At 42.9% G+C, this 22,589-nt stretch overlaps 1 protein-coding gene across 2 annotated transcripts in view; it reads right to left on the reverse strand.

The window, feature by feature from the left end:
• LOC137141807 (CUGBP Elav-like family member 4) overlaps positions 1-12,527 on the reverse strand; it is a 440,181-nt gene extending 427,654 nt beyond the window's left edge. For both annotated transcript variants that reach the window (XM_067530902.1, XM_067530901.1), the window contains exon 1: positions 12,111-12,527. In XM_067530902.1, coding sequence (XP_067387003.1) covers positions 12,111-12,390 — 280 coding nt within the window. In that variant the 5' untranslated portion in view covers positions 12,391-12,527. The remainder of the gene's footprint in view (positions 1-12,110) is intronic.
• Between the last annotated feature and the right edge of the window lie 10,062 nt (positions 12,528-22,589).

Consider the following 22,589-nt stretch of genomic DNA (forward strand, 5'->3'; position numbering starts at 1 on the left):
GGGGACCTGGGGAATTGAACCTGGAGATTGACAGAGCGAGCCTGAGAACTGGACCCCCTGGAGCGAGAACTTGCACTTAGAAACTTCAGTTGCGGGGCAAAGACTGGACTTGGGAACGACACTGAAAGAGCCAGGCCTTGGAACCAGACCCAGGGAGTAAGAATCTGGGAACTGAACTGGGAAAGTGAAAGCCTGGGCCTGGGTCTGAGAATTGAGCCTGAAGGGTGAGCAGACTGCCCAGCAATCGATACTAGTTCCCTAGAATAGCAGGGTCACCAGGCCAGTTGCTCATCGTCTGAATGACAAGCCTGCTGCCAGGAATCCTGTCGCTGGAGCTAAGCGGGGAGCGTGTGTGTGTGTGTGTGGGTGGTGGTGCAGGGATGAATCCTTGTCTGCGTAGTCGGGTCGACTCCAAATTCTACCAGCACCTTCGTGGTCCCCTGACTATACACTGGTCAGTAGCAAGTGATCGTTTCAAAACACAGACCACCCACTGCTGCAGAGGCTGGAGAAAACACGGAGCCCCTTCTTCCAAAAAAGAACCCACCATTCTTCCCTTCTGAGAATGCTGTCGGTAAAGCTGAGTAAATATATAAATAATTACACATGTGCTTCCCCGGCTGCCCCGGGGCCTGCAAAACAGAGACTAAGTTGGATTTCAGGTAGTCAGACAACATCACATTGCACACACACACACACACACACAAAATCTGCCTTCCCACCTTCTGCAGAATATCGGCGACAAAAGCGGGTCGTCATGATTTGCAAGCAAACCGAGGCTGAAAGGCAGGATGGGCAGGTTTATGCCATCAGCGTTTCGAAACAACCCTTCCACCAACCCCGTTCCCTCACTTTTGGCTGTCAGAACGACGAGCCCGAAGGGGATGAGAAATGAAAAATGGGATATTGACGTAGTAGCAAAAAAACACCCTCAAAACAAAACCAGAACTAAAACCCGCCTGTTTTCTCTGCTAGTTGGTTGCCGGCTGCTTAGTATGAGAGAGAAAGTGAAAACCTCTTTTCAGCTGAGATGAGTTTCAGGCTGATCTAACGGTCTGGCTGCTGGACTCCTCTGTTTATCCACAGAGAGAGACACTGCTCGGTCGGCAGTCCTGCATGGTCTCCCCTACTCTGGCCCACCCTGCCATGGAGGGGTGAAGGGAGTTCACACCCCATGGCCGCTTCCTTTCATGTCCTCTCATGCCCACAGCGGTGGTAGTTTTTTGTGAAGTAACCCATTGTTCACTAGGCACTTTGATCCAAAGCCTATTGAAGTCAGGTGGGAATATTGCCATTGACTTCAATGGGCTTTGGGTCACGTCCTAGCCAATGGAGAGAGACCACCAACCCAATTAACCTAAACCACTGAGGAGCCATCAGGTAGGAGCAACTTCCTAGTGCCACTCACCCATGCTGACTGTGGATCCAGGGGCTTAGGCCTGATCCAAAGCTCATTGAAATCAACAGGTTATGGCCCAGGCCCTTAGAGCAGAAAGGCATGACATAGCTTTACCCACAGACTGGAGCAATGCAGCCCCCTAAAGAGCAATAATAATAAGAATCCATAGTACCTATATGACTCATTTAAAAAGAAATTCCATTCAAGATCCTGAGTCAGTGAATGAGTGCCTTTCTGTAGGCACAAACATGACCCCGAAAGGGCCAGATCCTGCTTCCAACTGACATGAATGGCAAAACAGCTGTCCAAGCCCAGGCCCAAACACAGGTTCAGCCAAAATTGCTTGAGAACCGTTTCTTCCAGTCCCGTCCCAGCTTCTGAAAGCCTGAACTCATGGTTGTGCGTTTCCCCTGTGCACCATACTTTGCTGCGATCCAGCATCTAAGGTTCTCAAAAGCATTTACCAATATTAATTAAGCCTCACGTCATACACTCCCCACCCATCTCTGAGGAGTCTGATTATCTGCCTGTAACAGATGAAGAAGCTAAGGGCATAATCCAAAATCCATTGAACCCCCGGTTTAGGAGCAGGACCTCAGAATTCTATGACTTGGCTGAGGTTGTAGTGGTGAGTCATTATTAAAGCTAAAATTAGAACCCAAGCATCTTAAGTCCCCCTTGCGAGCTCTTAAACACTACACTATACTCTTTCCTTCACTGAAGAGCACCTAAAAGCAGTGGCAGCCGTTTGAGGAGTGCAGCCGAGCCACCTATTAGCCAGTAGCGAAGAGTAAAGACGGAACACCAATGTTTTCTTTTCTTTTGTTTAATTTGGCATTAACTTTTAGTATCCCCACTAGTAGGAAGTAAAAACTGTCATCACTATATCACCATTATCTCCAGCCGTATCTTGATTTGCAAATTCCCCTGCAGCGTATTGATGGGTTGGGTTGGTTTTTTTACCCCCTTCTGCTCATGATCAACTTGGAGTGAAATCATTTGTAAGATACTTATTTTGGGCCTCTCAGTCAGTTATGTTCTGGCTCTCGTAAACAAAAATGTTATAATAATTTATTCAAAAGACTTTTGCAAGGGATTTTACCTTCCCTTCCCCACCAAAGTATATGTTCCCCCCCCTCTTTTACTGCAGGCCTATTGAGTGAGTTCTGCATTTCTTTGTCCTCCTTTAAAAAGAACAACAAAAAAACTATGTTCTGATGTAGGTTGGGGTTGCATAAATGAAGAACTGCACGTCACAGAAGAGAGTGAAAAATCATATCCCCGATCCATGTATTATTGAAGACTGAATCTGATCAAATAAATAGCTTTCAAAAGCAATTAAACTCCTGCAAAAGGAAAACGCTTGCCCTCTAAACTGAAACAAGGAATAATGCAAGGCAAACCACCCTGAAACTACCATACGGTGACTAGAATGAGGCACTTCAAGCTGAATGGTATAACCGAATGAATGAACCAGCAAACCTAGATAAGACAACATATTGCTGACGAGAGAGTAGTCAGGAGATTCTGAAGCAAGCAGGTCTGCGTGTCTAGATTTATATGAGTAACAATCTGAAGATAGTCACATTCCACATTACTAGGACTTCCTGTCTCATGAGCAGTATGTTGCAAAATTGTTTCTAACCTGAGGCCTGATCCAAAGCCTCTTGAAATCAAGGGGAGTCTTTCTGCTGACTTCAGTGGGCTTTGGATCAGGCCCTTGCCTGCTTTGTAAAGAGTTTATAGATATATAGATATAGATGTATAGCATGTGTGTGTGTGTGAACCGTCTTTTCACATTAATTAAATTCAAATATTTTTAAACAAAAATAAAATGAAATAACCAGAAAACAGCCAGACACTTTTTTCTGCATCAATATGTAGGATAACAAAACAACAAAAATGCTCTTAAAGAACAATCCTTCACTGATAGAGGCTTGGCTAGGTGGCCTAAAAAGTCTTTGCTATCTCTAATGTCTATGATCCCCTTGCTACTGTGATACAGTCATGCTAAGATCTTGTTTGAAAGAAAGATACAGATAGATGCATGTGATAGCAGAGAAACGGGTCAGTTTCTGTTTGGACAGGGTGAAAATTCCTTTCTCTGAATAACGGGGAAGGGATGAACCCTGCATTTAATAGGCAGAGAAGCAGAGTTTTCACTGTGTTAGCTTCCAAAGAGTTTCAAGCCAAAGCAATCTGCTCATGAAAGGGATCTGTCTCACATGTTACATTTCAAAGAAGTGCTTGAAAACATCTTGACCTTAGTATATTATTAGAATCAATCAATATTATTAATATTACAGGACAATTTTGTAAATTCTGCACCATCCTCCTCCCTGACCATTACTGCAGTTACTTTATACAGTCTCTGTCTGGTTAAATTGGTCAACCAAGCTATCGATATTATTAATGAAGAATATCTACATTGTGACCTTTGCTCAGAAAACTGAATCTCTCTTATAAGGCTGTCAGTTTCCTTACAGAAGTATTGATAAGATCATTACTGTATTGCTACATATTATTTTAGGTGTGATTTTCACTCATTCTCAAGCATCTTAGGCTAGTAAACTAACGTTCTTCCTGCCCCTCCTAAACCACTGCTCCCTTAGAATTGATCAAATAGTGAATTAGAACATTAGGCAGAAGAAACATAATCATGGGAATTCTACAAGTACTCTGTGATATATATTTTGTAAGCCTTCATCCCTCTGGATCCTAGTAAGGAAGCACTGTTTTATAGGGATATTATTAGGTTGATGCTGCTTTATTCATCTACCTGCAAGAAGCTGTCGACGCCAACAAAGATATTTGTGTGTGTTTGCAGTGGGTGATGCCTATTATGTGAGGTGAATCTACCCTTAGCGATTGAAAAGAAGAGGAACTGTGTGCGAATGTAAGTCTGTCCTTTATAAACATGTGTGCATGGATGCTCTGTGTGTGCACTGTCTGCGTAGATATTTGTATTAGTAACTGTCCAAGTATGCAGTCGGATCTAATCAGACTGTCTGCAAAGCTCCATTTTTATTCTGTCTGAAGAAAACTCATGTTAGGAGCCACATGTTCAGCTCACTGTAAAGTCAGCCTAGTTATCTTTAAATATTTTTGAGACCCAGACACGCTACGCATAAACCAGACATGGATTAATTAGGTGTGACTGTATCATTACATTAGTACAATGAACAAACAGCTTCGTATCGCATTAAACTCTTCATATACTGATTCCAAGAATCCGAGTCACCTGTAACTGCCACCTAAGAGTAAGATTTCTGTAATGTTGCATTTGAGAAGTGAAAATGTAGAGCTATATGTGACAGCATATTGTACACACATACAACTAGGAATACTTATATATGTCTATATTGAATATGTGTTTTCATGAATATGGATGTATAATAAATGTATGATTGTGTACACTAGCATACCTCTCTATATAAACATTATATATGCAACGTTATTCAGCACAGCACCTTTTATACAAATTATATCCCATAATGTTTTCCGGAGTTAAATAAGAAAATTATAGAGCTAAACAACAGTGGGGGAAAAGAGATTGTGTGGCGTAAGCAAAGGAGAAAATGTCTGTCTATCTGCCTGTCTGTCTATCTGTAATGCATGTTGGTCTGATCCACTATCCGCAAAATACTCTACCTTATATCTTCACAACCCACCTCTCCCCGACAACAACAGGCTCCCAGGGGCCTCAGCTTCAACAACAATCTATGAAACAGTTAACGTTAAGCAATGATTGCCCCTGTTTGAATAAAGGAGGGAGAAATAAACAGATAAGGGCGAGGTAGATCGAAATCTGCATGCCTCATTGGCTGAGCTGTCCGATATTTCTAATGCATGTTAAGGGTTTGTTACTAAGAACCTGTTAAGTATCTTTAAACCTTTGATCTGTAGCCAGTCTTAACAAAGGTGACAATTAATTAAAGGAGAGTGCATTGCAATAAAGTTCCAAGGTGGTCACTTTATATAAACTGTCCAAAGCTGGTTCACGGAAGTCACTGTCAATTAAAATCTTGTTGGAGTCCAGTTCATTATCAATTTTTCCCCTCGCCTTGATCAATATTTTTGGCTGCTCCTACTTGACAAACTTAACACAATGTCTATATCTATATGTCTTTCCATTCATTTCCAGGAATAGATGGCTGTATATTATTTATTTTTAGCCACTACATATGGTCAGGCACTTTATTTGAGAGGCTTAGCATTCCCATCTTTCTTTATGCTAAAGAGCTACAATTAAGGAGCTTCCTTAGAGAGGATGTCAGTTGTTTATAACGAATGCGCATTAAAAGCTGCATCCCCCTGCATGGTGCATCCAGGCTGGGGCTCAAAGTGCCAAAAGTAAAACAAATGCAAATTCCAAAAATGACATCCTGACCTCTGCTCACACTAGGTATTGCAGCAGAGAGTATGCAGAATATCATTCCGTGAGATCCTGGGATCCCGGTCACGCCATGGCACATCTGGAGGACTCAGGAAGAAAAAGATCCCTACGATATTGACCACAGCTCAGTTCAGGGAGCGAGGGTAGAGTAACAGCCTTTACTTCCACCTGTCATGATTCTTTCCCCACTGCAGTTTTTAATAGATAAGCTCTGACACCACTCCCTCTGGGACTAGTGGGACTCTTGAAGGAGCAAGAAAGACAGGCAGGGACTTGTAATAAGAGTTGTTTCTGTTGTTGGTTTCCCTTCTTTATTTGAACATTACTTTGTTCCATTGAAGGGAATCTAGGAAAAGACACAAGTCCTCAGCCTTGGAAGTGTAGGACAGCTGATGACCTCGCCCAGAGATATTGTAGTTTACTACGTAAATCCACCACCCACAGGTTTTAAAAATCATGTGGCTCATACAGCTAGAGCAGGGCTGCATGGTTAGGTAACTGACTGCAAAGAAATCTGGGGCCCAATCCTGTTCCCATTGAAGGAGATGGCAAACCTCCCACTGACTTCCACAGGGGAAGGAGAGGGCAGGCCTTTGGTGCTTAAGAGAGGAGGCTGCCTGGATTCATAAAACACAATCCCATTCTCTGAGGACTGGGCTCAGTTTAGCTCGTGTAACTATTCACCTGCTTGGGACAAACACAGAGACAAAGTATTGTAGGGCAGGAATATGAGAGCAGTTGGCAGATGAGCCACTATGAAATTCATGGTCTTCTGCTGTTCTGAATGATTACTGTAACTTTAAAGCCATGACATATTTAAGTTGTTGAAAGTATTTGAGGGTTTTTTCAATGCAGGTAACTGACCCAATAGACTGTATCCTTCCCCCACTCCCAGTTTTTCTCCTTTGCAACCATTACTGCCTGTCACATACACCCTCCTTTATTCACACTGTATTGACATGACCATAACAGCTCCTTCAGAGTCGTCATGGTCTGCCGGGTCCGTGCGGCTGGCATGCATGCGCATAGGGTATGCATGATAAAAAACCCTCTGACGTCTGGCTGAAAAAGGTTGCTGCATATTCGCAGCTTTTGAGGCCAGAGGAGACCTTCCTCAGTCTTCCAGCCCTTTCGCCCTCAGCCCATCTGCAACACACACATACGTTCCTAAATCCTCCCTCTCTATGGCTTGAATCCAAATTTCTGTTGAATACGACACAGTTCCTGCAGCCTTATTCCCTCCTCACTCAGACAAAATTCCCCATGACTCTGTCAACTTTGCTCACAAGACCCTTCCACTCCTTTCCTGGCTCTGCTAATAATCGGTCTGAATCATCCCCTGCAGGGTGCCTTGCACCTTTCTCTGAAGCATCGGGCACTAGCCACTGTCAGAGACCATCTAGTGGACTAGATGGATGACAGGCCTGATCATCACTGCGACAAAGTTTCTAGTTTTTTCTACCACCAGGACTGTCATTTCTGCTCACTTCCTCCAATGACCACTCTCAATAATCCTTCAGGTGTGTGCAAGTGATTACAACCTTTGTGGCCTTCCTTTTACGATGTGCATACATGTTACTCTGTTGGTCTCACTTTAAATATAGGTCTGTCCAAATATAGGTTTAAGCTGTAGGAATGGAAAGAAAAAAGCATCTGGAATCACAAACTTCTATCTTCTTCTCCTCCCTCCCAGTTACATAACTATAAACTAAACACATTATTTATTATTATTATTATTATTAGATCTGATAAGATGATGGAGAGGAGAACAAGTTTGTAACAAAGTGCAAAACTTAACACCCAACTGAGAGAGCCCTGATAACTGGAGTTTGTATTGGAAATGCTGACGCAACGGTAACAACCATAACAGGAATGGGTGCAGATGCTATTGGAAACCAGAATTCATGTCCAGGCCACAGAAAAAAAAAGACAAAATCTAGCATTTTAATTTACGAAGAAATCTGGGCTATTTCTTTGACATAAAATATACATAAATATAGATACATAAATAAGGGGTGGTGTTAATGTATAGAGGATTGTTTGTTTTTTTGTTTGTCTTTTGATTATTTTGTTTTCCTCTTTTAGATCAAGCTATCCAATTGTCTTTCGACTGTTTTCAGGTATTGTTCTTCAGACAGCAGGCATAAAGCCTCCACTCTTTTGTTCAAGTTTATTTGTGCATTCTTCTCCCTAAAACTTGTCTGCTTTACTACTGCACTAAATACTTCGTGCATTGTGTTCAGTGAGGCAAACCTTATGTTTCAGTTATGGTATTTATGAAGTATTTATTCAGCACCTGAATTTAGTTATGTTCCTTTTTACTAAATTTTAATTACCCAACATATCATCTATCTATCTATCTATCTATGTATCTATCTATCTATCTATCTATCTATCATGCCTCTTAATTTAATAGTCATTGTTATTATTATTTTGAATTTCTGAGGTATCCTAAAAACTGTTACCATGCTGAGATCTCTCTCTTTTTCATGGGAGAATATAATGAATGGAAGCCTTGACTACCTTCACTCGAGATGCCTTAAATTCCAAAATTAGTCATGCTTTTGAGAAGCGGGTCTGGCAAACAGGAGAAATAAACTGACATTTTGTTACCGCACCTTCCTAGCTGCCTTTACTGATTTTGTTGAGTGATATTTGGGTCATTTGAGTACATCATCCTAACAATGTGACTGCCACGGTGGTTTTCTCTGAGTTCTTTTTTTCAGAGGAGATTCGAAAGGACATTGTAGCTTTCAGGACAATGAATGACTCTTGCTGTACCTAACAGCACCCCCAACCTCGCTCCTTAAGTGCATTAACCGGCCTGTGTTTCACTGAACCACAGTTGAGAGTGGGATACATAGATCTATTCTGACTTCCTAAATAGAATATTATGCAGGCTTGTATGTTTCAAATTAAAACACATTCCAGGCCTTGGGTACAAGTATGCATGGGTAGGAAAGGCTGCTTAAATCTGTTGGGACAGTTCTATATTTGGATTACATTAATTCATAAATATTATACTAAATACCACTTAAATTGGCCTTAAATGACTTCAAATAATGCATTATAATATGGCTGTCCTGAGAGCACTAACCTTTATGTCTCCCAGTAACTCAGTCTTTATGCATATTCCAGGGCTAGACAAGAGGGGGGAAGTTATGAATGAATGGCTTGCTAAATTGTTCGGCTGTGATTAGCTGACTCGTGTGTGTGTGTGTGTGTGTGTGTATGTGGATGGGTCAAAGCTGCCTAGATTTCTGCTGGTGAAACATCTGCACAAACCTCTCCCAACATCACAATAAAGTAGCAGAGGATGTGTGTGTGTGTTTCCCTGCCCCATAGGGGGAGAAGGGAGAATGGGGGAATGGAGGGGTTATATGAGCTAAGATCATCTCATAAAAATATTTCTGCGAAGGGATCAGGCAATCCTTACACTTACACACATGTGCATGAAAAACAAATGTATTTCTCTCAAGTGTCTGAGCTGGAACTCAGAGGCTGAATCACTGTGACAGAGCCTGGTAGCTCATCGGCTCTTTGGGCGGAATTTTTGGGTGGACAATGAGTGACTTTTCCTTTAGATATATTATTATTCCCAATTTCCCCTGTTACAACAGGGACCTCTTTATTGTTTCTGAGATGCACAAATCCAGTCCAATCATTTCAGTGATTTATACCTGAGATGACTGATCTCCAGGTTTTTATCTAGGTTTTTATTTATTTATTATTATCAATTTATTTATTTAGTAAAGTATCGCTTTCCACACAGTTAAATAAGCCACAGCCCCTATTAACCCTTGGCATACTTCACTAGGATACCCCCATGGTGAGGTCTGCAAGTGAAATCTACTAAGGGTAAGGGATCAATTAATGTACACTCATTATGCAGCAGTTGTGGAAAGCGCCTTGGGTTTTTATACTGCCACCCTAAACCCTTGGATCTAAGTTACAGGATCTTTATGCCATTCTTTAACCATGCCACACACACACACACAAAATAGGGATCTGAGTTAATATTCTGCCTTGTGTTGCTGACTTAGATAAGGGGGGGGGGGAGGGAAGAGGGGGAAAAAAAAAAAACTAGAAGCAAAACACAATCCTAATTTTTCAAAGCCCCGTCATGCTTTCTGACTTAATAGTAATTAATCACTAGTGGCAAGAAAGTAATTTTTTTTCAGGTAGCCAGAGGCACATTTTTATCAGCATTAGCTAATAAATCAGCACCATCACCAGAAAGGAGTTCAAACACTTCCCGGGTGGACTAAATAAAACCGATCTCACCATCTCTGCCATTTCCGTGCCTAGCCCCGCTCCATATCAATAACCAGCCGCATTCCCCCCCCTCCGAAGTCCAGAAGTTCTACGAGATTGAAAACGAGCGTGGTTTCCAGACACCCTTGTGCAATTTGCTTTGAGAAACTGACAAGATTCTCCACCCTAGCTTGCAGCTTGCAATTGAGTTGGAGGAAAAGGAAGTCTAGTGGCTTGCTTATTTCAGGTATATTTGCTGAAGATTATTCAAGACAGATAAGTGCTCTCTCTCCCTCTGAGGATGCGTGTGTGTACACAAACAAACACACACATCTCTACGGACCATGTACGATCTGCAGGATGAGATACATATTATACAAAAGATACAGAAATTACAGTTTGCCAAGGCAACCGCAAGCTAGATCCTTCTCAAAGTGCCTTCCTCCCCTGGATTCAGCATTCAGAGGAATCTGCCTGGTAAAGTTTTTTTTATTATTATTATTTCCTCCTTCTTAGGAAAGAAAACCCTGCCTAATTCAGACACACAGATCACTGGAGCTACCCCTCACCTATCCGGCTCCATCTCCTAGGATCTAACCTTCCTTATGCTTATTTCTATCGACGGCTGGTTTAAACGATAAACATCAAACACTAACCTTGATGTGGTTTCTAGGAAGCTTGACTGAAAAGTGTAAAAGCTCCTGGGTTATACTGCTCATCTGGGGGGGGGGGGGGGGGAGGGAGGGAAAATGCCTTGTAATTTATGTGCCATCCCCAGTCTCTTTGCCTGGTACCGTTTTCTTTCTTGAATATAGGGTGATTTTTGCGTTCTTTTCCGGGGGTGGGGAGGGAGCCGTTGACTTCTAAACATGCCATTAACTTGGGGATTTACAACTCACCCAGCAAGCTGAAGCGATATTGTTCTCTGGGACTCTGCCCAGGAGGAGTCTGCTGGTGAACAGCGGCTGAGATTGAAACCCTAATTGAATCCATCTGACTTTCCCCTGCCCTAGCCCATTGGTGTTTGGGGTCTGTCTGAGCAGGGCTGGGTCCTCTGTCAGAAGCAAGAATAAATCAGATCAAATAATAAATGAACACTGAGAAGGAAGAGGAACCCAGGAGTTCAGAAGGGAGTTCATCGGGGCTACCGATGCATCTTGTTTATAAGCGGGTCTGCTATGTAAATTGCCTCCAACTCAGCTGAGTCCTACTTTCATTCAGGGCGATCAATCCAGTGGCAAAGCACTAAACTCCCCTACCCCACGGTAGCATCCCGCTCAGCTAAACTACACAGCCCAGCCTCACCGCCCAGGGGATGACACATTTGCAGACCCCGCTCTGCCGCTCGGAGCGAGCCGGGGGGGGTGTCAGGAAGGGACTCTGCCTGAATGCTGCTCCAAACCTCCCCGTGCAAGCAAAAAGTTCCCGGTCTCCTCCAGCCTGCCCGCAGAATTGACCCTCCCCGCGAAAGAAAGTGGCGTGTGCATGCTATTTTTTCTCGGGATGCTCTACTACTCCCTTCCCCTCCTCCCCCAGTTTAAGGAGCCCCACTCCTGTCTCCCAGGGCGAAGCCTACTTTGCAATTGTACAGGACCCTGCCTGAGATTTTTTTATTCTTGTTTTTAATCCCAGGCTTACCAAAAAAAAAAAAAAAAAAAGGGCACTCCACCTTCCCCATCCCTTCATTTCCAGATCACGCAACGCCTGCATCGCTCAGAAGGATTAGCTGCAAAAATAACCCCCCCCCCCTTCCTCCCCACGACACCTCCCCGGGTGGAAAGGTGCCGCTCGGAGAAACAGACCAGCCGGCTCCGTCTTTTCAGCACCAGCGCTCGGCGGACAGCTGCCCTGCCGCCCTGCCCCCGGCTGCCTCCCCGGCGCTTGCATCGCCGCAGAAATAAAAAGCGAAAGCATTGGAAGAAATCAAAAGAAATGCAACGGCTGGCCATTCCCTCCCCCCCCCTCCGGGCTTCTCTTTTTTAAGAGGGTCGAGCAGCCCCCCCCCCCCTTCCGCCCCCCAACTCCTCGGCTCTCCCGGGAAAGTTGCGGGGGGCAGCCCACCTTTGTGCATGCCCGTGAAGCGGTCCTTCAGCACCGTCAGTTCGTAGATCTTCCCGAACTCCTCGAAGAGCGGCTTGAGGTCCTTCTCGTCCAAGTTGCGGGGGATCTGCCCGATGAAGAGCTTGATGGCATCGTGGTCCTTCATGGGGATGGTGGCCGGGTTCCCGGGGCTGTGGGTTAATCCGTTCATGTGCCCGTTGGTGCTGGGGTTGCTGTGATTGCTACTCAGGCTGGTATTGTCTGGTTGTCCGTTCGCTAACGTGGCCATCTTTATATACATAGAGAAAATCTTCTTTCCTTTTCCCCCCCCCCAACCCCTCTCTTCTTCTCTCTCTCTCTCTCTCTCTCCCTCTCTTTCACACACACACACACACACACGCTCGCACACACACTCCTCCCTCTCTCCCTCTCTCCCTGGGTCTGAGCTGGGCTCTTTTCTTTTTTTTTTTTTTTTTTTTTTTTTTACATTGAGGAGCTGGGTGTCCTTTGCGTTTAAACAGGCTGGACCGGTTCAAATGCCCAGCCAGACGAGGGGGTGGTGGTGGTGGTGGTGGTGTGCGTGTGGACGAGCAGGCGAGAGGCTGTGTGTGCCTGCGCGCGCGCGCGCGCGTTGCGGGTGCGGGGGGAACTGCTTTTGCCTCTACTCTGGCTCATCCCCCTCCTCCCATCCATCCCCCCCCACCTCCCCCCGTCTGCCTGCCTGGGAGAAGCAGGATGGTACCTTCCAACCCAGCCCCTGGCTATAAATAGCACTAGGCGCATGGCTATTGGAGAGACAGTGAATTTCTATTGTGCCAAGTGAGCAAAGGGGAGCGATTGCATTTTTTAGGAGCGATGAGGCTGGGGTTTTTGGTTTTTTTTTCCCCTCTCCCCTTTTTCTTTGCAAACCCTGCGGTCACTCGCTGTCCTGTTTTAATTCCAGCCATCACCAGGAAAACGGCCTTTTATTTGAGAGGGGAGGGGGGGGGAACCCGAGGTGTTCTGGCTTTATTATTCCATTAAGTGTGAGGATGATGATGAAACGGGTGATAAAGGCAGTTCAGATATGGAGGAAGCTCTTGTTGTTGTGGCTGTACCAGGTCTCTCTCTCGTACTCTGTCTGATCTGGCTGCATCTGAAAAATACCCTGCATGCTCCTGAGGCGTTTTATTATACCATCAACCCGGGGAAGGGGGGGCTGTATTGCTATAGATCGCTGGGGAGGAAGGGGAAATCTATCTGACTACCGTTAATACCGACGATGATGATGGTGATATTTATTTTACATACAAGCAGTGCCGGGAGATGGCTACAGGAGCCTGCATCTGTTGGCGAAGAGCTGGCTTAGAGACGATTCCCTTGCTCGGCTCCCCAATCAGCAGAATAGTCTGTCTCTCTCTGCTGGAAACATAAAACGTCTTTTGCACTCATTGGGGCTGAAAGATGCTCGTCCGAACAATGCATTACAGACAATTAAATTGTACTCTGTTAAATAAATCAGATCTCATTTCCTGTCGGGTGGAAAAACAGAACAAACCGCCCCATAAGCATAAGATTTAAAAAAAAAAAAAAAAAAATCCACCCCAAGCCATCAGAGTATTATTAGCGTTAGGAGCATTTTTCTTAGGCTCCAATGAAATCTTTTGAGGCTTGCTCGGGGGGTTGATGCTGCCAGCACGGAAAGGGAAATGTAAGGAGGAGAGAGAAAAGCTGTTTGCAGACTTCAAGTTGCGAGGTCCGAAAAAGAAAAGAAAAAAACACCCTTCTTGGTTGGTTTCAATACATACAAATATATATTCCCTGGCCGATTGTTCATTCCTCTCCGAACTGGGCCGTACATCGATTCATCAGTCAGCTCATCTTCATCTTGCCTGCTCTGAAATGTGCATTGTTTTAAATTATGTCATTGTTTTAAATTATCTCCCCCCCCCTCCGGCTCACCCCACCCCAGCAGTTCATGGAGCAACAGTGGGGCCACAGACAACCACAGCGGTGAGGCAACCGCATTGGGAGGCAGGGGGAGTGTGTGTGTGTGTGTGTGTGTGTGTGTGTAAAACACGTGGTATTGTAAACGGAAGGGACCGGAGTAAGCAGACTATTAGATTAATTTTGTTAGCCTTTCTAAATGGCTTATTGACAGCTCTTCTCCCAGTTTTGTAGCGCATTTAATACAAAGAAAACACTTTTTTTGCCTCCTGTCTTTTAGGGGACGTTAAATAAAACTGTCCTTAGGTGCCCCCCCCCCCCAATGCATTACATTAGCCGAGGTTGCCTAGCACGGAGTGGGAGGCAGGGGCGTGATCCTGCGTTCCTGGACTATCCCCTCGATTTGGGATTAGAGACACGGTTACAGGATCCGGCCGGGATTTTTTGCAAATAACATCAACTCAGGGCCAGCTGAAGAGTTTGTTTACAGCCAAATGAGTAGTGTGGGGCGACTTAGCCTCGGCTTTTACTGACTTCCGAGGATGAATCAGGTCCTGCCTTGCTAAGAATCCCCTGAGATCCGGCTTGTTACTACCCTCACTTTCGAGCATCCTCCACACAGGCATCTTACAAGGGATAGCAGGTGTGGGCGAGAGCAGAAGTGGCATTTGACAGCCCTTCCCTCATTGTATAGTTCTCGAGGTACCTCAGACATGCATTACAAAACCCTGCTGGTGTCAGGTCCCTCTCTTGTATTGCTCTTTAAATATCTCACCGCTGGTCATGAGAAGGAGTTTTCTTTCAGGGGACTCCAAATCCCATTTTAGTGCCTCACTTAAATTATGTAGTGCTATTTGTGTGGAGGGAGGTGTGTGTGTGTGTGTGTGTGTGTATGTGAAAGTTTGCATTCCTTTCCTAGAGTATTTAACAACCAAATGAGACGTGTATACCAGTTCTGCCTCCAACACTTTGGGAACCTGATCCGGCTAAGAATTCTCCCCTCCCCATCTGTAGTTCTCTTGAATTACTTGCCTTCCAATGCTGATTCGTGCCCACATCCCAAGCTACACAGAGGAGCCCACTGAAAGGAATATCTGAAGGAAGAGATCTGTGCTTTCCCCAGTTTTAAATCAAATCTATGCTAAAGGGCCAGGAAGGCCTTTTGAATTAATACTTGTTAAACCCTATTGAAAGAATAAACATCTACCAAAGTCCAATGTGAAACAGACTCCAGCATCGACCTGTTCCAGGGACAGATCTGTTAACATATCTTACATGGAGCAAGCCCCTAGCATATAACAGTCATCCCAAATAAAACAAAAACAGGCCAGTGGAAAGAGTAATTTTCCTGCTCAGCAAAGGTGTCCCTTTGCCCGTTTTCTGCTTAGGGCTGGTTCACATACAGGTTTTGTATGTCTATACCTGTAGTGGTTTAGAAACTGATATAAAGTGGTATAACCCCTAGTGTTCAGATACCACACTGGTGGGTGGCAGCATAAAACCCTGACATGACGTTGACCCAGATATACCAATATAACGGTACTTATAGCAGTATAGCACATTAAATATATGGAAATAAACTACCTTTATACCAGTTCAACACCTTTATACCAGTTCAAAAGGTTACATTGTTTTAGCTATATTGTTTTTTAAAGCATTATAATTAACAGGGTACAAAAACTAGGTGTAGACCGGGCCTACTGAACAGTTCCCAGGTGAGAAATGTTCCTAGGTACTGCCCAAGATAATGCAGCAGGAAAGCAGTGGCTGCTCACAACACAGAAATAAAGAGAATAAAAACTAAATCCACGTATTATTATTATTATTAAAGTTTCTATACATCTACTTGCAAATAAGCATCTATGGTCCTGTTGTCCCACCCTTTCTCATGGTGAGTAGCATCTTACATTGTGAGTAGCCCCATTCATTTCAAGATGGGTCCTCAGAGAAAAAGGCTCTGTTCAACTTAAGGGTGAGAGAATCCAGCCCATAATGCAATGCCGCTGAAGTCAGTGGATAAGCAAAATAGATGGAACCAGTCACGTTGGTGAGCACTAAAAAGGTTTGCAGGATCAAGTGTTTGTTTGGGAATGCCACTTCATTTTTCATTTGCCTGTCAATGGGCCCAATTCTGTAAACTCTTGGGCACGTAAGTAACTTTAATCATATGAGCAGACGCATTGATAGTAATAGGATTAGTCACATAAGCAAAGGAACTCAGGTGCATACGTATTTTTGCAGCATTGAGCCTTAAACTACATTGTGGGTGGGGGAGATGAGGATAATCCTAATATTCATGAAGTCAGTGGGAGGCTTTCCATTGACTTTGGGAGGAGGGGGAGTTAGATCAGGCCCCTGAAGTGAACAAAGAACAACATTTGAAGAAGTAAAAGTGAAATCCCAATCCCGAACTCTGCATCCTGTATAAAAGCCAGCACTGGCACACAGAGAAGAAATAAAGGAATAACAATTAAGGGTTAATAGAAGGAGAATTTATAAATAGAATAGGATATTTGCCGAATAATTTATTTGACAAATTTCACAATGTCAAATAAATCATTTGACATATACAAATATTAAAAAAAAAAAAAAATCACCCAGCTAGAGATCTGGTCTGATAATTTAACACATATATTCACAGATTGTTTACTTGATTATTTTACTATTCTGTTTCCAAAACAAACTATCACTTCATTTTTAAAAAATCAAGTTCGAATCTCAAACCAAACCTATACCCCTCAACTATTATGGAAGGGCCCAATCCTGCAGAGCCTACCAAAACCAATGGGAATACTTACTGTGGCATTCACTACACTTGGTAAGGCGTGCCCACCCCTATTCTCATTAAAATGAAATCAGTGCACGCTGCATCTGGGCCCTTGATACATGCAACAAAAGGACAAGGCTATGTATCTTCTTAAATCAAGCAAGAAAGTGTGCATTTGGTTATGGGCCCAATCATGCAACTCCTTACTCCTGACAGTTTCTGCATTCTTGGGAGTTGGTCCATTGAGATCAGAGGGATTATTCATGTGAGGAAAGATTACTGACATGAGCGTTTGCCAGGCTGAGCCCTGAATGAATACAGGAATCAGTGCTTTTCTGCATTAGTAAGGATAGCAAAGAGCGACTGAGGGGAGAAATGAGAAATATCTGCATCTGAAAGGACTTTGGATAGGGCTCAGTCCTGCAGTCCAGAGGCAGGCAGCAAAAATTCTCATCGCAATAAAAAAGAGCTTTTCTCAGCTTGGTCTTTTCTTATTAAATTAGGAATGGTGATATTTAGGTGATAATTAGTGGTAGAAAAATGGGAGTGTGTGTGTGTGTGTGTGTATCTGTGTGTGTGTGTGTATGCATAGCATTTATGTATACAACCTTCCCCCCAAAATTCCACTCAGTGAATTCTATTAAACAACGGTATCCTAGGTATCCCATTATCTATGCTATATCCACTGTAAACATGTTGTTTTAGCCCTTTGAAAGTGGATATCAAGTAGATTATCTCCCCATCCGTTTTCCATCATATGTTCTGCCACTATTTCTCTGTGCATAATCAGTAATGAAAGCAGGCAAGGTGGCATTGTAAGAACTATGAGACTTCAGATTCATACTGCACTTTTCATCACTAAATCAGCGCGCAGTCCCTAATGAATTAACACTCACAGTGCTCCATTAAGGTAGGGAAAAATTAGTATAGTAGAAGCCTGCTATTAAGGTTGCATGTCATTTCCCATTATAAGACCCTGTTTTCAGTTATTTATAATTTTGTCATACTTTAACCACCTGGTTTGAAATTTTCCATGGTGGGTGTCTGCTGCAAATTCAAAAAAAAAAAAAAAAAAATCACCTGAAGTCGAATTTTTTCAGTCATTTCTTAAAATGAGACTATGGGAAAATGTATTGTTTTGCCCATGTTAAAAAATTGTGGTGACCTATTCTTTGAAAAACTCTAGTACTTCTATGCTTTGGAGCTGATTGACAGAGAGGTGGCCTTTGGGTCAGAGATGTACCTTGTGCTGTCCCCGTGTAAATCCACCCACATTTTCACAAGTTATCTGCCTTTGAAAAAATGCCATTCACATATGCTCAGTAGGGACTTCTTAGATTTTAGCCCCTAAATTCCCTGAATATTCCGTCCAGACAAGGCATGCTCCATATTGGAGTTCAGCAGAATTCTCCTAGCAACAGCATTCCTGGACTGGTGCGGGCCATACCAGGGTCCAGGTCTGGGCACCTGAAATTAAATCCAGAAGGGGAGGAAATGGGACTGGCTTGGGAAGGAGACTGTGATTGTGACTGGGGGGAGAGACGGAGACTGTGATAGGGAGGAGTCCAGGACGATGAGACTAGGACTTGCTGAGCAAGGGACTGGGACTCAGATAACAAGCCTGAAGATTGGAGACTGGGACTGGCTAGATGAGGAAAGTGGGACTGGGACAAAGAGCCAGGTGTGGAAAACTTGCACTATAAGGACAGGGCAGGCTGGAGAGGACAGGGCAAAAGGGGTCATGCTTCGAGGGAATGAACAGAAGAGTCTATGCCCACTAGGGCATATTCCCCTTCAGAGCCTCATCATTCCTCTGCTGTTAGCACATATCATTAAGTGAGCACCATCCATTGTTTGCACAAAGTGAGGTCTGGGTTTTGTGAAAAAAAGTGTGATCGTAAAATTAAAGCCTAATTAAAGCATAATTAGGGCTGGACAATTTTTTCCCAGCAAATAGTAAATGTGCTCAAAATTGAATGTGGGGGGAGGGGGGCATTGAAACTTCATGAATTTGGATCAAATATGGCAAATAGTTTTGGCTGACAAAAAACTGGAAAAAAAACTTCCAAAGTCTAAATGTTTGTTTCAGCCATTTTGAAATGTTTTGGCTTGTCATTTCCAACCAGCAGTTAGCATAGACATTTAGCCAATTAAAAAATAATTAAAAGGTGAAAAACTGCCCCAAACAACTCAAAATAAAATGAAAAAATGGGGAAAAATCATTCTGGGTTCAATAAATGGGTTTATTATTGGGTTTGTTTGACCCAAAATGTGGTTTTGTTTTTATTTCAATGAGGAAAAAAATCAATTTCATTTTGAACTGAGAATATTGTTCTTCAGATTTTTCAGTTTCGCCCCTAACCTGAAAATTAATGAATTAGAACAGAAGAACGGCCATACTGGGTCAGACCAATGGTCCATCTAGCCCAGTGTCCTGTCTTCCGACAGAGGTCAATGTCAGGTGCTTCACTGGGAATGAATAGAACAGGTAATCATCAGTGATCCATCCCCTATCACCCATTCCCAGCTTCTGGCAAACAAAGGCTAGGGATGCTTCAGAGCGTGGTTTTGCATCCCTGCCCATCCTGGGTAATAGACATTGATGGACCTATCCTCCATGAATTTATCTAGTTCTTTTCTGAATCCTGTTATGGTCTTGACCTTCACAACATCCTCTGGCAACGAGTTCCACAGGTGACTGTGTGTTATGTGCAGAAATGCTTCCTTTCATTTGTTTTAACTCTGCTGCCTATTAATTTCATTTGGTGACCCTGGGGAAGGAGTAAATAACACTTCTTATTTCTTTTCTCCACACCAGTCATGATTTTGTAGAGCTCTATCATATCCCCCTTAGTCCTCTCTTTTCCAAGCTGAGAAGTCCCAATCTTATTAATTGTCCAGCTCTAACCATAATGCATATGCACAAAGGGGCTGAAAGGAAGTTGCTCAGGCAACCTTCGTTCTGGCATTCCCTAGATTTTGACTTTGATTTTTCAACCTTAATGATGATCTTTTAATGTATTTTTTGTGTAATGATCTCTATTTTGCAGATGGGGAAACTGAGGCACAGAAATATAAAGGGACAAATTTCACTTCTTGTGAATGAGTCATTTTTTTTATTTTAATCAGATTATGTCCATGGCCATAGTATTCAACACCTTTAAAAATCAGACCATAAGTGTCCTCCAAAATTAATGGATACTTTTGAAAATATTGGTTCAAGGCTTCAAGTGAAACAACAGCAGAGCCACCATGAATACCGAGGACTTCCCAGCATCCCATGCCAGGCTTCAGCTACTAGGCCATGCTGCCTCTGACATTACTCAATCAATGTAATGAGCACAACCTCAATAGTGGATATAGTTGCATGAATGCAACGCTCGTGTTGCAAGACCCATTCATGGTTCTGTTTAACTCTTCTGCTTGTCGGCTGCAGTGGGAGGTCAACACCAATATTACTACTGTTGACTTCATGTATCCTCATTCTAGTGCAGTTGTATAGCAGATTACTAAGTGTTGAAAGTGCATATTTGTGTATAAATCCTGTAGACGGAGATGAAAAGGGAGGCTACTGCCAAGTTTCAAATTGTTTCCTACCATCTGTGCTTCATTTTAATATCTAGTTGTATTGTTAACAAAAAGTTAAACCTTTTGCCTTTTTATTTGTCTCCCCTGTTTATCTAATCTATCTATCATCAGATTCAGCACCATGTCGTCTGACCACTGAACCAGTTTATCCAGGATTCCAAATGTGTTCTGACCACTAAATCCCACCTAAAATGTATGGGCCTGCTCCAAAGCCCTTTGAAGCCTTTCCACCGACTTTAATGGACTTTGGATCAAGTCATATCTTTTTTTTTTCTCACTCTCCATGGATCCTTTCCATTCCTCTCCAACATGAGAAATGGGAATGATTTTTGGGTGAGTCTTTTGAAGGCAAATGGAGACTGCTAAGGAAAGAAAAGGTGCAGTGCAAGACTTTACACAATGGTCAAGACCCCAGGAGCAATGTGATAGACCGTGGGGATTCTCACTCAAGTATATGGTCACAGAAATATCAGCAAACCTATGAAATGGGGACAGGAGATATTCTAGCTATAACAGTGCGTATCCATGTTGGGAGAGAGTAGAGTCTTAGTCATATTACTGTTTTTATAAATTTGGGGCTGTTCTCGGCTATGGCATCCCCAACTGGATCTTTGGGAAACTGCACCTTTGAGTTTGCTTCAGGCTGATCTTCTTACAGGACTTGTTATTTATACAGTAGAATCTCAGAATTACAAACACCAGCGTTATGAAGTGACCGATCAACCACACACCTTAATGTCGAACTGGAAGAATCAAGCAGCAGCAGAGACAAAAAAATAAAAAAGCAAATACAGTACAATACTGTGTTAAACATAAACTACTAAACAAAAAAAAAAAAAAGGAAAGCAGCATTTTTCTTCTGCATAGAAATGTTTCACAACTGTATTAAATCAATGTTCAGTTGTAAACCTTTGACAGAACAACCCTAACATTCTGTTCAGAGTTATGAACATTTCAGAATTATGAACAACCTTTATTCCTGAGGTGTTCATAACTCTGAGGTTCTACTGTATATTTAAATGTATGGGAAGCACTCTTATACTTTAGGGATGGGGCCATATAGATAGCTAGTTCCCTGCATTGATAAGTATTGTAACTGAAATAATATGCTGGCAACAGGTAATAGTGAGTGAGAAAAAATACATAAGAAAATCTGAGTTCTTTAGTATTTATTTATTTTCACTGCATCATATAAATGTAGGGCTGGAAGGAATTTAGGAAGTCGTTTAGTCCGTCCTCCCATGTTGAAGCAGGTCCAATATACTTTGAGAGGTGTTTGTCCAACCTGTCTTACATACGACACTCCTAATAATAAACCGTAGATTGATATTAGTCTTTTCCACAACTGCATCACATTGTTGACTCCTATTTAATTTGTGATCCACTGTAACCCCCAGATCCTTCGTTGCAGTACTAAAGCCTGACTAGTTATTCCCCATGGTGCATTTCTGCATTTGATTTTTCCTGTCTAAGTGTAGTGCTTTGAACTTGTCTTAATTGCATTTCATTTTGTTGATGTCAGACCAATTCTCCAATGTATCGGTATCATTTTGAATTCTAATCCTACCTTCCGAAATGCTGGCCACCCCTCTCAGCTTGGTTGCATCCACATAAGCACATGCTGCAATCCATTATCCAAGTCATTCATGAAAATACTGAATATAGGACAGACCCCTGTGCCACCCCTCTAAATAAATCCCCCCAGTTTGACAGCAATCGGTTGATAATTACTCTTGATGATTCATCATTTTTTTTATTTGACCAAACCAAACTGGCCAACCTGAACACTCATCTCTACAGACGTTTAAAATCCAAACCCCGCTCCAGAGTCATAAACTTTATGGTCAGAAGGAGCCATCAGATGATCTAGTCAGACCTGCTATATATCACAGGCCAGCAAATACATCTGGAAATGGCTTTCCTCTTTATAATGTGCCAAACCCAAACCATGAATGTGAACATCCTCAATGGGGCACTCAATATCCAGATCCAAATTCTACACGTGGAACAGCCATCTCTAATGATATAGTGTCATTAGGGCAGTGGAAGAGGTAAAAATGTTCTGAAAATATAACAGATCCTTGTCCCAAGGACTTAAGGGTAAACTTCACTCCAGCTCAAAGACTAAATTAGACACCACTTACCCTCACTTACTACGTATCTAATAGATAATCCCTATAGATTTGTATATCTCTCTGCAAAACCAATTCTGTTCTGCT

Source organism: Emydura macquarii, unplaced genomic scaffold (genome assembly GCF_026122565.2).
Source record: "Emydura macquarii macquarii isolate MOO-44397 ecotype Brisbane River unplaced genomic scaffold, CSIRO-AGI_Emac_v2 contig_3114, whole genome shotgun sequence".
Lineage (NCBI taxonomy): Eukaryota > Metazoa > Chordata > Testudines > Chelidae > Emydura > Emydura macquarii.